Source organism: Rhinopithecus bieti, unplaced genomic scaffold, assembly GCF_001698545.2.
Source record: "Rhinopithecus bieti isolate Rb0 unplaced genomic scaffold, ASM169854v2 scaffold_21542, whole genome shotgun sequence".
NCBI lineage: Eukaryota > Metazoa > Chordata > Mammalia > Primates > Cercopithecidae > Rhinopithecus > Rhinopithecus bieti.
Genome location: NW_016810483.1, coordinates 2,264,526 through 2,281,723, shown reverse-complemented (window position 1 = coordinate 2,281,723; position 17,198 = coordinate 2,264,526). Strand labels below are relative to the sequence as shown.

The window sequence follows — 17,198 nt, the reverse complement described above, 5'->3', positions numbered from 1 at the left end:
AAAAAAAAAAAAAAAAAAAAGAGCCTACTATTTTTACTTATCTGTAATTTTCTTTTTGCAGCAAAACATTAATTTGTTTACAACTCATAAGCTTCCTGAAGGCAGGGTCTGTCTCTTCAACAGTTCTGTATCCTATGAACACCAGCACCATGCCCAGCCTGCTTTGGAAATGATCACCAACTTGCACTTAATTAATTCAGATCACTCTGATTCTGAATTTATGATGGGGCCAATTTTCAATTTTCATTTGTATCATTCATAAAAAAATTTGCAAAGCAAATGAACAGACTAAGTAAAAAGATAATTTCAGTTACTAAGTAGAATATTTCTCAAGAACTTTAGAAGCAATGTCTATGCCCGATTAATGCCTTCATTAATAAACCACATCATCCAAGAATGTGACCAGCTCAGATTTGGTTCAGTATGTGGATCTGCAAAGAGCGGCATTTCTCTCTTATTTACTCTCATCTCCCTGAAATTAGACCAAATTGGTGATGTTTGACTACATTTTATGATCTCTATCGAGTAACCACTTATAGCCTCCTCTAACTTTCCATTTTCTTTTGTTGGTATCATCAGCCTGTGAAACCAGAGAGCGCTGCCAAACATAAAGCAGGGAAGTGTGAGATATGCTTAAAATATGAGTCACAGTATATTTGGGGATTTGGGTTTCTTTTTTTTTCCCCCCCTCAAGCTATCAGCAGATCAAATCCTCCTTCCCTGTCAAGCCTTCCTCTATGCAGAAGATCTGAAATTTGCTAAAATCGGTCTCTCGGTGTAGTTATGAAGGGTGAGAAGATCAGAGATGAGCACTGTTAAGATTTGCTATAGGATTTCCCTTTCATTTCAGAGCCACTCCGGCGGAGATGCCTCAGCGAGGATGCAGTACGGCAAGATATATTTAAATATGAAGGTTATTCCTTCTGTGAATCACCAAGTCTATATGCATATTTTTATAATGAGATAATATACCATGTGGCCTAGGATAGTAATTTCTCCTCTGTTTGTGGAAGGCCAGCCAACCTAATAAAGCTTACTGAATGTGCATGACCCTCTCAGGCAGCTGAGGGGTCCTTCAGCAATTGTCTATGATACACACACACACCAGTCCACCAACCCTTTAGATTTCTTTCCCCCGGCCAAATCTTAAAGCTCATCTAAATTCTCTGCTTGTCAACTCCTCTACTTGGGGGGTAGGAAAAAAAATCAAGACATCTTCTTTACCAAAACCAGCATTCAAGATTACCCCTTCTCCCCCCACTTTTTATACAGACTGAAGAGCTCAGCAGAATGTGTGAGGTTGGTTTTGACACTGTCCTTGCCAAGAAAATGAAGCCCTCTATATCATCCTCTTCTGCATGGTGGCTAAAACCCTGTAACAGGCAAGAAGAAAAAGAGCCCTCAAAAGGAAATCCCCTGAAACTTTACTTCTTATATTTAGCCCTCAAGGAACTTCGTTCATCTTGGAAAAGAAGTTACCTAAAAATGCCATATGTTTTTAAAAAGCAAGTATGAGGGAAAATAATTCTACCATAAAAAAATCACAAATGATATTCAATACTGAAGAGCACTGTGATCAGATTGTGTATGTGTGTATTTTTTTTTATTATCTCTAACCAAAGCTCTACTATGTGTAAGATTTTCCCCCCAATAATATATTTTCATTTTCCCAATGCACTTGAGGTCTGATGAATTCAAGAGAACTCGGGGTATTTTTAAGGCTGTGAGAGCTCCAAGAGGGAGGCAAAAAGAATGGACCATCATTTGAATCAATGAGTGACAGGCTGGGCTAGCTCCCTGTATACATTAATAAATTAGAATTTTAATTGTGTCTCTGTCCACAGGAGATGCCCCAGTACTTTAATATGTACCAACAATTGGCTATGTTATGGAATCTGCAACGTGGCCTCCGCTGCTGACCTCTGAAACACAATTCCCAGTCTGACTACGGAAACTGTTCAGTTTGATCCTTTCAACTTATTTGAATCCTGACAAATAAGCTCACAGCTGAAAGGTCAATATAGTCATATTTCATCCTCCAGAGCTGTTCTTAAGACATCTGCACAACAAAGCACTTCTTATAGCACCTGACATGGGCCCTCAATGGCACTATACCTCATTAAAAATGTCCCCTGCATGTGCATGCATTCCAAGGCACACGGTCTGGTGACGGTTTACCAAATAAGTATTTACAGAAGGGTTAGTAAACAAGGCACATTGTCAACTCTTCCAATAAAGTGTCATTATAGTGCTGAACTCTCTCTGGAAAGTGAGTTTCCCAAGTACATGTAGAAGAACTAGAACTTGCTGGTCAAGGTCAGTTTGATCTTTGCGGATAATCTGGGAACAGGCTGTGGTTCACCCTGACCTGTGAAAAGTAAACACAAGCTAGAATTTAAGTTGACCTCATTATCCAATTAATTGGCACCAAGTTATACACCTATCAGCTACCGCTTACAGATTCTGTCCCCTCCTGTGACAGGGATGCCCACCTTCAGCTACGAAAGTAGTCTGAACCACTTAGGACCCGGGTGCCAAGTGCCCTCTTTTAAATGTGAGCATGAAGACCCTGATTCAAGTTTCTTTGAAATTTCTATTACAATTTTCTACTTTGAGTCAAAAATCCAAGTTAGATTTTTTTTTTTTTTTTTTTTTTTTTTTGAGATGGAGTTTCACTCTTGTCACCCAGGCTGGAGCACGGTGGTGCAATCTTGGCTCACTGCAACCTCCACCTCCCAGGTTCAAGTGATTCTCCTGCCTCAGCCTCCCTAGTAGCTGGGATTTCAGGCACCCGCCACCAAGCCTGGCTAATTTTTGTATTTTTGGTAGAGATGGAGTTTCACCATGTTGGCCAGCCTGGTCTCAAACTCCTGACCTCAAATGATCCGCCTGCCTCAGCTTCTCAAAGTGCTGGGATTACAGGTGTAAGCCACCATGCCCAGCCCCAAATTAGATTTTTATAAACTTACTCCTTCTTCTACTCCATTAACCCCTTGCCTTCAACGTGCCTGAAATCAGAAGTTGCTAGAACAACCAGTTTTGTATCTTTACATAAAAATTTCTTGCCACTTAAAAATTATGACCTAGAAACATTCTGAACATATCCACTGAAGAATTGGGTATATATTGGAATCATTACAAGACATAATATTAAAAGTACCACATCCTCCTCAGGCCAAGTCATAGTTCTTGATGCTACTGACATTCTGGGATGAATCACAATGTGCCGTGTCCTGTGCATTGCAGGATGTTTGGTAAGATCCCCGGCCTGTACCTACTGGATGCCAGCAACACCTCTGCCCTGCTAGTTATGGCAACAAAAACGTCTCTAGACATTGCCCCTTGTCCTCTGGTCGGGGGTGGGGGGGGAGGTAATCATCCCTATTGAGGATGACTACACTAAAGTAAGGTGTGTGTCTGTGTGTGTTTATCCCATTTCCAGACCCAACATAAGAGAACGTGGTGACAATTCTGAGTACTATGAACTTTTCTCATTGGTAACCTACACTGCCTATCAGCAACTCAACACTTGCAACTCCTTATCCTTCTATTATATTCACTGATCAGGAGATCTTACGCCTGACAATAAAACTTTTGGTCAAACACACATTTTCCCCAAAATGTTATACCCTGCTGGTAAACCAAAAATGTACTTTCCACAGAAGATTTTCTTACATGATTTGCAATGCTCAACACAATCCACTCCGGAACTGCTTATCAGTTATCCCAAAGGGTAGAATGTCAATTTAAAAAGAAAAAGAATTGTTACCTGAAGAGCTGGTTGTTTGTCATTCCTCTTGGGAGATTTTAATCCACTAACTTGCTGCTGCTGCTGCTGCTGAAGAAGGAGCTGTCTTGCCACCTGAAGTGCCTGGAAGGAAAAACAGATGAAAATCCTTTGCGTTACTACACAGGTTCAGGGGACTCTTCATAAAAAAGGATTCCAGGAAGTGCGCTTTGGGACTGGGTCCTGACTTTCCTATTTCCTGGCAAATGAAAACAGCAAACGAAACTTCCCACCAGTCTTAGTTGGAAAAATTTCCAGAATCTGTTTACGTTTCCTTTGACTTGGCCAATTTCATCCACAGTTCCACAGGCATCTAAGCAGACACTTTATTCCTACTACAGATCTGACATGAAATGTAAGACCATGAGTGATTGGGACTCTGAAGAAAGATGACAGAGACACTAGGAGGAACCCGGGCAAAGATGAAAACTTGGGAGACACTACAGGGCCCTTTCCAGGATCACCTTCACCCCCCCTCAATTCTTCTTGGGGAAATGTGGGGACTCAAGTTGAAAGTAATACTTTCACCTGATCTGAGTCCAAATCAAGAGAAACAGCTAAGTGGTGGATCACAGGAAAAGTATACACTATGGGTTAGGCTATCTAGGAAGGAAGATGAAACAGATGAGACATACCTAGGATGACCCTGATAGAAATCAGAGAGGAAAATTTGGCAAATCTGATCTCTAGTCATCTTAAAGAGGAACGTTATGTATCTGTGAATAAAACTGGTTATGTTTATTACAAATGACGCTCTCAGACTTACAATATGGGAAGGTTTTTCCTTAAAGGTAGACATTGGGGAGGTAGTATGAATTGGAGATAAAGCAGGAAGAAAACAGAAGAGTCCTCTAAAATGTTTAACATATGACTGACAAATCTTTTTAAAAGTTCAAGACTGGGCGTGGTGGTTCACGCCTGTAATCCCAGCACTTTGGGAGACTGAGGTGGGCAGATCACTTGAGGTCAGGAGTTCGAGACCAGCCTGGCCAACATGGTGAAACCCTGTCTCTACTAAAAATACAAACATCAGCTGGGTGTAGTGGCAGATGCCTGTAATCCCAGCTACTTGGGAGGCTGAGGCAGGAGAATCGCTTGAATCCAGAAGGCGGAGGTTGGGGTGAGTTGAGATAGCACCACTGCGCTTCAGTCTGGGTAGCACAGTAAGTTTCCACCTCAAAAAACAAAATAAAATAAAATAAATAAAAGTTCAAGTAAAAAAGAAAAAAATAATGTCATCGATAAACTCCCACGAAGACATTCACTGCCAAAGAATTCAGAACAGGAATAATGGCTAGCCACACACCTTTCCAAAGATGGCAGTAGGATCAGCAACAGAAAACTGAAGTTTGAGGATATTGTGCTAGAAAGTCATATGAAAAGTTGGCTTACTTGAGTCAATGCAGCTGAGAACCAAGAACGGCAGAGAACATGGCAGAGATGTCAAGAATGCTCATTAAATGATGTGCTTAGAGTTTAGACACAAAATGAGACTTCTTCTTATATGAATAATAATTTCTATACGGTAACCAAATTATTTGTGCATCAAAGAAGAGGCACACATAGATGTCATCAATACATCAAAAGGACCTGAGGCAATAGTCTTACAAACTTAGCATAACGGACTTATGATGGTAGTGTGTTCCTTAAAAAGGAACAGGTACTTCATTTATATAAGAAAATAACATGTATATTTACAAGAAAAGTTATAGGGACAATGGTGTAATGGAAGAGAGGTAAGAGGGCCTGGGTGTCCCTGTGCATTGAACTCAGAAGAAAGAGAAAACAGAGTAGTCTAGAGGATTAATGTTCATGAGCAGACACCTAAAAACATGGAATGTGCAAGAACAGTGCTTCTCCTAAAAGGACACGCTCACTGAACTGTGCTCATAACTAGAGTTGTAACACATAATATTTTTAAGACACTGTGTAAGGTTGAGTGGCGCCTTTGTGTTTAAGAGGTGCAAACGGAAGCTGACAAACATAAGCACTGATAGATAAGTGACAAAGAAAAGACCACGAGAAAAGTGGAACCCTGCTATCCCACCTCCCTACTGCGTCCACCCCCGTGTCCCAGGGAGGCCTTCTGCCTACTGAACTCACCACGACCAGCCCTTCAGATGTAATGCACGGGCTAGTTCAGCTGTGAAGGGAGAGACAGATTCGACAAGGCCTGCCTGGAAGAGCCTGGAGAAAAGGGGCTGTCTGAGTGGGGCATCTGGAAGCCAAGACGCCTGGGAGAGTTGCCTGAGACTCTAGCCTGCTGTCTCAGGGAGGATTCACCATCACTGGACTCCGGGTTTCCTTGTCTCCTTGGAGACGCTCAGTACATGCGTAGGTGTAAAAGTGGGCAGAGTGAAGATTTCATTTATATCATATAAGAAAAATAGTCCCAGTCCCCTTTGCAAGGTATCTGCAGGAGCAAAAGCCTCTTCTCCTACTATATATGTTCCCTTAGTTATTTCACATGAAGGTTTTACGGCTTTTTAATGTAGAAAGGGAACTGTTATATATTTTAAGTGCTATCATCAGAGTTCTCAGAATAATAGACTGATCAGCAAAGAAGGGTTTGGTTGCTAGTTGGAAAGGCAGAGAGAGGGACTGTAGATGACAGTGCAGAGAAAAATATGGTGGGAAAGAGGAGAAAGGTTACACACACATTTAACACTAAAATAAAGCAAGCAAAGAAAAACAAAGTAATGAAGACTCTATATAACTTATACTCCACCAAATACTGGGAGAACAGGCACTCACTTTTTATTACTATTATTATTATTATTATTGAAGACGGAGTCTCACTCTGTCACCCAGGCTGGAGTGCAGTGGTGAGATCTCGGCTCACTGCAATCTCTGCCTCCCGGGTTCAAGTAATTCTCTTGCCTCTGCCTCCCGGGTTCAAGTAATTCTCCTGCCTCAGCCTCCTGAGTAGCTGGGACTACAGACATGTGTCACTACACCCGGTGAATTTTTGTATTTTTAGTAGACATGGAGTTTTGCCATGTTGGCGAGGCTGGTCTCTAACTCCTGACCTCAGGTGATCCACCTGCCTCGGCCTCCCAAAGTGCTGGAATTACAGGTGTGAGCCACTGTACCCGGCCTCAATTTTTAAATAGTCAAGTCTCAGAGCAGCTATAGTCAACTCCTCAGTTCAGCAAAGTGTCTTTAAGAAAAACATACACACATACACACAAAACTATTCTTTTTTTTGGCAGGGGGAGGAGGGGGCAAAATCTTGCTCTGTTGCCCAGGCTGAAGTGCAGTAGTGCAATCTTGGTTCACTGCAACCTCTGCCTCCTGGTTTCAAGCAATTCTCTTGCCCAAGCCTCCCGAGTAGCTGGGACTACAGGCACCTGCCACCATGCCTTGCTAGTTTTTGTATTTTTAGTAGAGACAGGGTTTTGTCATATTGGCCAGGCTGGTCTCAAACTCCTGACCTCAGTGATCTGCCCGCCTTCGCTTCCCAAAGTGCTGGGATTACAGGCATGAGCTATCGTGTACGGCCATCACAAAACTATTCTTATATGAGCATGGTCTCATAAATGTACATAAGCAAAGGAAAGTATAGAACTTAAACCTAAGTTTTCAACAAATGCTTACTGAGCTGGCTCTACAGAATGATCACACATTTCAAAATTAGCTACCAGGATCCGCAGATTTAATTTTTCTGGTTTGAAGGGGGTAAAAAAGTCATGTATAACTTTTTTTTTTTCAGACCCAATATAGGGTACATGAACTTAAATAATCGTATTGCAAACCCCAGCCTCTTCACACCATCTCAAACAGAGGCCCACTAAAGACGATAATCCAAGATACAAGCACAGGGGGAAAAGGTTTGCAAATTTGTGTGAACCCAAGGGAAACTGTAGCCGACCTACTGAACAGAGAACACCACAAGATAAAGATGTGCAAACTGGCTTCCAAATTTCAGCCCCCAAATGAATAAACACAGGTAAAATAACTTTAAATATTTGGGATGGAGAGACAACACTAGTGCAGAGAATAATTCATTTGGATATGAATTGCTATGAATTATCCCACAATAATTCCCCAGCTTTATCATGAGTATATTAACAGAGTAGGAACAAATTATTATCCATATCCTCCCCAAATTAAAATCCATTTAAAAATTGCCTTAGGCCTCAGCAGGAGTTTTAAAACCTAACTGAACAGAACCTATAACATGCTTTGAAATCAACCAATAAAAGGTGTTTTCTTTCCATGATATATAAATTACTGTGGTCTAGATTTTAAATTGTCACATGCAAGGAGAGGCAATAAATCCTTAGTGTTTAACACTATGTATCTGGGCATTATAATATAAATATCCAGCATCCATGATTTGTAAAAAGTAAAAAAACACTTATTATAATGTTCAGTGTGGGACAGTGAAAAATGTGCAATGACTGATGGGATCCCCTTTGGAAACTATGTCAGAGACCTATGTTCACCATGTTTCCTGTAGATGATGACTTGATAACCATTTTTACCTGTTATGTGATCAGAACAGATTATGTCCTTCATCTCCAACTCCACTGCCTAAACCCCAGAGATAATCTTTTTTTTTTTTTTTCTTCGAGCCAAGGTCTCACTCTGTTGCCTGGGCTGGAGTGCCGTAGCACAATCACGGCTCACCGTAGCCTTGACCTCCTGGGCTCAAGCAATCCTCCCACCTCAGCCTCCTGAGTAGCTGGGACTACAGGCATGGGCCACGACACCCAGCTAATTTTTTCATTTTTGTAGAGACAGGATCTCACTGTGTTGCCCCAGCTGGTTTCAAACTTCTGGGCTTAAGCAATCCTCCCACTTTGGCCTCTCAAAGTGTTGGGATTATAGCTGTGAGTCACAGTGCCAGGCCAGAGATTATTCCAATACAATTGAGGAGTGAGAATGGGCTTTTCTTATTCTTATAACAATATCTCAATCACAATTAGAGAAAAGTCCCTTAGGATATATTGTTTGAAGATAAAATTAGATTCTCTGGATACAGAATGTGTGTGGATATGTGTTTGAGTTTATGGGACAGGGAGAGAGAAGGGTGAAAAAGGAGAAAGGAGAGGGCAAGCGGCAGAAAGAGAGAGACAGAAAAGATACAAATAAATGAATTTCTCTTTTAAGAAGCAAGGATCAACTCTGACTCAAGTTCCAGATCAACTGCTAATGTAAATAACGTAAAAGGTCCAATCCCATCTCTGGAGACCTTTTACTCTTGGTGGTGGTTCCTGGGCTGGGTTGAGTCAACACTTCCTTTGTAACAGATGTGACAATTGCCTGGCACTGGATAACCTGGTCCTGTATTTTCATGCTAGGCTCGGGTTACAGGAAAGACACAGTTTGAGGATGTCACAGAGCGGAGGTGAATGATAAAACTAAGGCACTTAGAGCCCAGTTGCACACATTCACATTTATTTTCCTTCAAACTAAAATAAGTGGCTCTCTGAGCTAAAAGAAGAAGTAGGTGGGGCGGGGGGAGTAGGGGGCAGGCACACATCACTTTCATCTCAACTGTGGATTGACTAGTCTCCCATCTATGCCTGGATCTGCATAAGGGGTTGGAACTGCCCAATGGCTGGCATGCCATGGTCCATGGCCAGCTCTCAGAACTCAAGAGCCAGTGAGATGTTCCTTTCACTGCTGGTTTGGTAGGTCATGTTTTCACATTAACTGGGAACCTGGACATTTTTGACACACCTTCCATTCTATTGGTCCAAGATTACTTCATTCTCATCAGTGCCTTCATATTCTTAGTAAATAAGCGCCATCTGTTATTTACAAATTATGTTTTACATAAGCATGTTTACAACTTCTGAGCTATTTACATTCTAAGATCATAGCAGGTGCTTATATTTAGGGGCTAGGTAATTCTATGTTTAGCATGTTTATCAAGGTAGCCGATGTTCAAAAACGTGTCTACCATATTTTAAGAAACATCAACAAGTTTATATAAAATATGGTTTGAACAGGCATGCACACATACATAAAGCAAGCTGGTAGAAGGAGAAAATCTTTCTAAAATGTTTTGCATAACACACTTGGTGACAGGGTCTGAGATAAGCCACTGACACATGGAGGTCTTCAAAAAATATGACTAACTGGAAAGTTTCTAGTCATGGGCCAGCAAACTATAGCCCGTGGACCAAATTCAGTCTCTCACCCGTTTTGTACATCTGTCATATATCAGTTCATGACATAAGAATGGTTTTTGCTTACTTAAATGGTTGAGAAAAAATGAAATAAGATTATATTATGACATGCGAAACTTATATGGTATTCAAATTTTGGTATTTACCAATAAAGTTTTATTGGAACACAGTCAAGTTCATCCCCTTATATATAATCTATGGCTACTTTTCTGCTACAAAATGGAGTCAAAGACTTTTGACAGAGACCACATGGCCCTTGAGACCTAAAATATTTCTTATCTGGCTCTTTACTGGAAAAGTCTGTCAATCCCCGTCTTAGGTTGCTATCTGTATTCTGAGATCCCCAAAGATTTCATTGGATAGAATCTTATATAAACACATCTTTCAATCAGTTCCCCAAAATAATTTTAGAGTTTGGCCAAGGAGCAAGAACATTATTAATCAGCTGTTCTTTAAGCTCAAATTCAATGTTGATGTTCTGAAAAGGAAATACATCCATGTGCTTTTGATCTGAAACTGTTTAAAACTTGCCTCAAAGCTTGAAGATGTGTTTCTGCTGGTAGGCAACTGACAGCAGTTCAGATCAGTATGAGATCCTGAGCACCCACAGAACGAAGACAGCACGTGCCTTATTGGTGGCCAGTCGAGAGTTGGTTATTTCCTGTCTGCCCTGAGAAGTTGTCCCATTTCCAGCTTGAAAGGCTGGTCTGAGTCAGCCATCCTTCTTCTAATTTCTTTTCCTAGACTCTCCCCACCCCTCAAGATCAAACCTGTTTTTCACATAATTTCATGGGCTAATCAACAGTCACTGTGGATATGGGGTGGGAGGAAAAGCTTGTAAAAGAGAAAAGCAGCATGGGAAGATTAGTAGGAAAGGAGTCATATTCTCTCCTCTGTTTCTCATCCTCTACATCCTCTTTGAGTCCCTCTAGAGAGCCTGGTTCCCCTAAACTAGTTTGCTATCTTTGTTCAACCCCAGCAACCAAAGCAATGATCATTTAACACAATCTGACAATCACTCTGTAGCAAGACCTGGGACTAAGTATGCAAGGAAACTTCATCACCTTCTTGCTTTAGACAGAGCAATCACTCCAGTGCAGGAAGGAATTAAGGGCTGTAAATGACTTAAAGAAAAGAAAAAGAAAGAAATGACAGTGGCTTGTAGAACTGGAAGTATTCATACAGAATCAGCAGTATTCCAAAGCAACAGGTTCTTCAAACACTTTTTAAAAAATTTCATTTTACAAATAGAGCACTTGGTTACAACAAGACAATGGAAAAAGTAAGCTAATCTCATGGAGGGATTCTGGTGATTGTGAAAATATTAGATGCTCAAAGAAAGATTCCAATTCTTATGACTATGTAACTATTAGATACACAAGGGATGAACAAAAGCACTGCAGTAAATCATTGAGTCAGGTTATTGGCGTCGTAAATAGAAAACAAAACACATCCTCCAACAAAACTTACAGGGGGTAATGACCATTCACAGACAGCCTTTAACAGTTTCTTTGTACCAGTCACTGCTTGGTCTACTCTATGATACTGCAAATAAGGGTGTGGACTCTGAACATTCACCAGCAGTAAATCCACTTGACTCAACCCCAAAAGCAGGTGCAGTAGACAGCCAAGTCTTACATCAACTGGGATATATTGAATTTGAATCAGTGGCTGAGAAAGGAAAGGCTCTATGTAGCATCATCCATCCTCAAGAGTTTCGACAGCTGGACAAATTACCCTATGCTTACAGAGCATTTAATAACAGCTGATATTTAGGTAGGACATTTTGCATGGATTTGAAAAAGCGTTCCAGTCTTTGCAAATAAGTTTATGAGACAACGTCAAGATAGGCATGGAGAAAAATCAGAGCAGAGACAACTCCGTATCTACAGCTTTCCAACATTATGTGTTTGAGTCAAAATGGAAAGGGACAAGAAACATAAAAGTCACTGTTCTCTCTGGTCATCATTGTCCTAACTGCAGAGGAGTTACAATCATGGGTCATGGGCAGTGTCATCTCTGTGTGGGGACGGTGGGGAAGAGGTAAAGGCCAGGCCAAAGCACCCTCTGCAGTACTTGGACCACTTTATCACCCCACACCAGCCTGAACCTCTTCTAGATCTACATCCAATGTTAGGTTTCACATATACTTACAGACATGATTTTATATTCTTTAAGCTACACGTAGGGTGGTTATCATTGCTATGATGCCTATTATGTATATTCCTTGCTTTTCTTTTACTTTAATGTTCAACAAATACCGCAAAGGTAGGTTTGGGAATTGTGCTTTTTGTTTCTTTTAAAGTCACCAATTTATTTGAGTATATTTTCTTGGGGAGGAAAAGATGGCAAAAAATCCTTCCTTCTTCCCTCCCTCCCTTCTTTTTCTTCTTCAAGAACTGGGACGAAAGAGAATTGCGCAAATGTGTTCCTGCACCACCTCGTGATTTGTCTGCATTACTGTTGTGGGTTCAAATGCCATTCCATGCACCAACTACAGGAGACATGGACACACAGAGATGCCGAAGGCTCTAGATAGGAGGTGGCATTCTGCTAGAAACCCCACCGCCAAACAAGCCCAGGAAGGGGTCAGCAAACCCTGTATCCGCTTGCAACTATGAGTAACCTTTTTTACTTGAAAGGCACGTATAGGATACTTCCCAGCCAGGAAGCTAAAGCATAGGATCTTCATGACATCAAAAAAAAAAGCGGGGGGGGTATCTATGGTCTATGGTCCTCTTGCAAAATTAGGTGTAGTAAGTTTAACGACTACAGTCAGGAAGTCTGTTTGAAGTCTTTTGGAAGAGCTAAAAAAAAAAAAAAAAAAAAAGCCACCACCATCATACTCCTACTCCCATTAACATAGGGCCCTATAACCACCTTGCTGAGGCACTGGCTGGTTGCTCCTCTTGGAGCCAGTGCCAGACGATGAATCACTACACCAAGTCTCCGGCACCTGAGTTGTCTTTGGAGGGATTCCATTCAAGCAGTGCCCAAGCCTGAGCCTGTTTAGCTCATGAGAGTTGACAAGATCACAGCCTAGGCTGCTATGACTGTAGGCCACATTAGCATTGCAGTGAAGTAAAACCGAAGTGAAGTTTATTAGAAAATGTCTAAAATGTTAAGTTGGATGCTGCATCAAACTCTTTTTTCCCTCTGTTTAAGACTAGATTGTGTTTAAAAATAAATAAGTTGGCCCCATCCTCCAGGTTCCCAAAGTAGAAAAAAATCGGGGTCAAATGCAAGGATAAATGAATCAAAAGGCTCTATTAACTCACTGTATTTAACCCACTGTTTTTTGCAATTGCCTTTTATGAGGGTGCAGCTCAGCAACTCTCATTATGAATAATTCAGATTCACATCTTTTCATACCTCAGAATGAGACTTGCTAATTTTGAAGCTTGTGGAAGAATCTAACTAGAATTATGCTCAAAATAATGGAGGATTTTCCATGATTTTCCTAGTAACACTGAACCCAGTTCTTGCTCAAACAAATATGGTGCTGTATTCCTTTTTTTCTTATACTATAAGTCACACATACTCGGGATGCCCTAAGAGGCAATTAACACCTATGAATGCTTTGCTTCACAAAGTACCTTCCTTTTCTTGCCTGAATTTGGGCAAAGAAGCAAAGAGTAAAAATGATTTAGAGGCAACATTCCAACAGATAGAAGACAAAAGAAAGAAACAGAAATGGGAATATAGGAAAGGCCCAAACAAGATTAATAATGTAAAGTGTGGAACTACTCACTATTGATCAAATATTAGGATTGGAGGGGGGAAATCCTAATATTCTCCATTAATTTACACTCCTTAAAGCATTATTTAAAATAGCTAAGATTGTATCTGTATAACAGTTTGAAAAATGAGGAGCATCCAGAAACACAGGGACAAGTGCAGGATAACTTCCCTACATTTAAGACACTAAATAAAAACACTGTATTGATCGTTTACTATGAACCAGACGCTGTGCTAGTTAGTTTCTCTCTACACTAATTTTATTTCTTGTTCCCAACTTTTCTAACGGAAGTTGGGGAAAGTTGTGTAACTCTTGATTTAAAATGGGCAAACAGTTCAGTGACTTGCCCAAGGTCACAAGTCTACAGAGTGGCTAGGATGGAAAAACAAAAACAAAACATTGTCTCATGAGAACTTGATACTCACACTGTACCAAGGTCACTGATTAGACCGAAGATGGCCGTGGGTAATCTTGGCAAAGGGCTATGCAGACCTCCGGAGCTAAAAATGCATGACTCACTGTGGGCCCTTCTGCTTCCAGAATGAAGGGAAGGGTCTTTTCTCAGTGTCACACCTTCTAACTTTAATCTCCCTTCCTTTCCCCACACAAAAGACTTGCTTTTTTTCAACCAGATGTTTCCATGGCCAGGACTCTGTGAGCCATAACCACATCTACAAGTCTGCCCTCCCTGTTCTTTGCCCACATTTACATGGCATCCAAGAATCTTTTTCATCTAAATTCAACCATTCCCTAAAAAGTCTGTTCACAATCCATTTCCTTCAAGCAGCAGTGTCCCCTGATATCCCCAGACCCAAGGGACCAGCCCTGCTTCTGAATCCCTGTAGCAGCATCCTGTGTTTCTACTGTTGTGATGGCAAACTCCAAGCAGGCGGACAGGAAGGAATTAACAAGTCCAGCTATCTCTGCTCTCTCACACACTGTGTTTTCACCTCTCTGGTTATCTGAGTTCATCCATCTTCTTTTGGAATACTGATGTTGTCCCCATCATACCTTGATTCTCAGTTCTTCCTCAAGCCTCATTCTGGACAAGTCCCTCATTCTTTGGTTCAGCTAAGCCAAAGTTGGATTTTTTTCAAAAGGAACTTTTCATAAAGCAAATAATAGAAAAGCAGAGCTAAGAGAACACAAGTCTTTTTCTTTTTTTTTACCCAAATTTTACTAAAGTCCAGCCACAGTTAATGACTCCGGACACCTGTATCTTACACTTCACCTCCATCTAAGTGAGATCTCTTCTCCTGACCCATTCGGCGTGACTTTTAGGTCCAGTGGGATTTCTAGCTCTTGTTTTAAGCCACTGTAGACTCTTGCACTCTGCTATAAATACATTCTTCTTCTTCTTTTTTTGGTGGAGATGGTATGGGTGCTAACTTACTGTGTTATTAAACCTGCCCTGGTCCCTGGTCATTGGGGATAAGGAAGATAATTAAAAGTTGTAATTTTTTTAGTGTTTATTGCCAGACAAGTACCAAACAGTGCAGAGCCATTATATTATTTATTTTTTCACAATTCTTTGAGGTAAATTATACCCAGTTAACAGATGAGGGAGAGAGAGAGAGGGAAGTGGGCAAGGGTGAAAAAACTAACCACTGGGTACTATGCTCAGTACCTGGGTGTCGGGATATCCCCAAACTCAGCACCATGCGATATACCCAGGTAACAAATCTGCACATGTACCCATGAATTTAAATTGAAAGTTGAAGTTATATTTTTTAAAAAAAGAAATGATACAGAGGGACTCCATATGTCTATTACCTAGTGCTGAAAAGAAATTCTTTTCAGGTTGGGCCTAACAGGTTAGGCCTTTCTCAGTTTTGCCTTTTCAGCGGTTATACACTTACAATTTTTTTTTTCTTCTCGCTGGAGAGAAAAAAATTCTGAACAATTCTTGGAAAAAATAATATTTAAAAAAATCCCCAAATAAAAACACCACAATTGTTTACTATAAACACATTGTTTAAAGTATGTCAAATAACTAAAATAGTTAAGCTATTTTACCTACTCCAAAATATTTGTGTTACTTATTATGCAAAGCATATAGAAAAATGTTTCAAATATCACTATTACAATTGATACTTACAATACAGCATGATGTATGCAAGTGTGTGGTGCATGCATTATGTTTGTGGTTACTTTAACTTGTAGATCATAAACTGTGTGTCAAAAAAAAAAAAAAAACAAAAAACAAAAAATAAAAAAAAACCCAGAGAAACACAAGACCAGAGAGGTTACATTGTAAAGATTATGTGACATATGTAGGTAAAGCCCTTAGCACAGCACCTGAAGCATGATAGTTATTCAGTAAATGGAAACTAAAACTATTACTATATGTATAATACACTGCCCCAGGCATAAGAGAATACATTTTCTCAATGGAAAGCAAAGATTCCTTTTTCCCAGTGATCTCAAACCACTGGTCATCCTCTTTATAGAAACACTAAGAAAACTTGCAGCATCCTCTCTTGAACCCAAAGAGATCTAAGGCAGTCAACTTTAATTGTACAAAAAGCAAACTGAGGACAAGAGGGGTACGTGGTTTATCTGCAGTCACACAGATGACATGCAGCTGAGAATCCTGGCTCTTACAATGGCAAAGGCACTTGAGCAAATATGACTCTTTCTGACTCTTACCAAACATTCACCCATGCCTTGCTAATTCCCAATGCAGGAATGGCTGCCTAAGAGGCAAATATTGAGCTAGGGGGAGATGATGATACTGGTGGTGATGCTACCAATGAAGAAAATGGTGACTAACACTGAATCCCAACTACAATTGGTTCTAAATTGCTTTATATAAACCGAAAGTTTATGTAATGTGGTCAAGTTCACACAGCTGGGATAGAATCCCTTCACTATATTCAAGAACGACACATACAAAAGGTCCACTAATCCACAGAGCTATGGATTTGGAGTTCTTCCATTCACCTGGAACTAGAACTACTTGCTTGACATGACTGATTAAAAAAAAAGTAGACATATATAGAAAAATATATCAGGTTAATCTAAGCCACACAAAAAGGTAACTTTGTAATGAACTTTAGAAAGATTACATCTTATGGTGGCAAAGAAATACAGATTTGATTGGCTTGTCGCGGAATTAGAAACTCTTTAAAAGGGAATTTGAAAAAAACTGTGGTCATCTGATATACAGTTATGTTCACAGAGTTGTGCTCGAAAAGTGACGATGATCTTTGGAACTTCAGTAATCACAGTTTAGCATAAGATGGAACTTGAGGCTCCAGGCATGAAGAAGTAAGGATTCTCTGGGAATCTGGGGGAATTACTGACCCTGAGAGAATCATAGGAATTACAAAGAAATAGAAGTTTGCTTTGAAAAACATTAATATATTTCTACAAAAGCAGCATACATAGTGGTTGAACACACACCAATCATTGTGTCTGGATCTGAAGGCCAATTCCACCGTTTGCTAGCTGTGTGACCTGAGACAAGCTAGTTAACCTCTCTGTGTCTTAGTTTCTTCCTCAATAAGAATGGGAGGAACTGAAAGTACCT

At 40.4% G+C, this 17,198-nt stretch overlaps 1 protein-coding gene across 13 annotated transcripts in view; it reads right to left on the bottom strand.

The window, feature by feature from the left end:
• Positions 1–17,198, bottom strand: part of FOXP1 (forkhead box P1) — a 639,921-nt gene that overhangs the window by 154,613 nt on the left and 468,110 nt on the right. For all 13 annotated transcript variants that reach the window (XM_017892176.1, XM_017892168.1, XM_017892169.1 and 10 more), the window contains one exon: positions 3,770–3,871. In XM_017892176.1, coding sequence (XP_017747665.1) covers positions 3,770–3,871 — 102 coding nt within the window. The remainder of the gene's footprint in view (positions 1–3,769; positions 3,872–17,198) is intronic.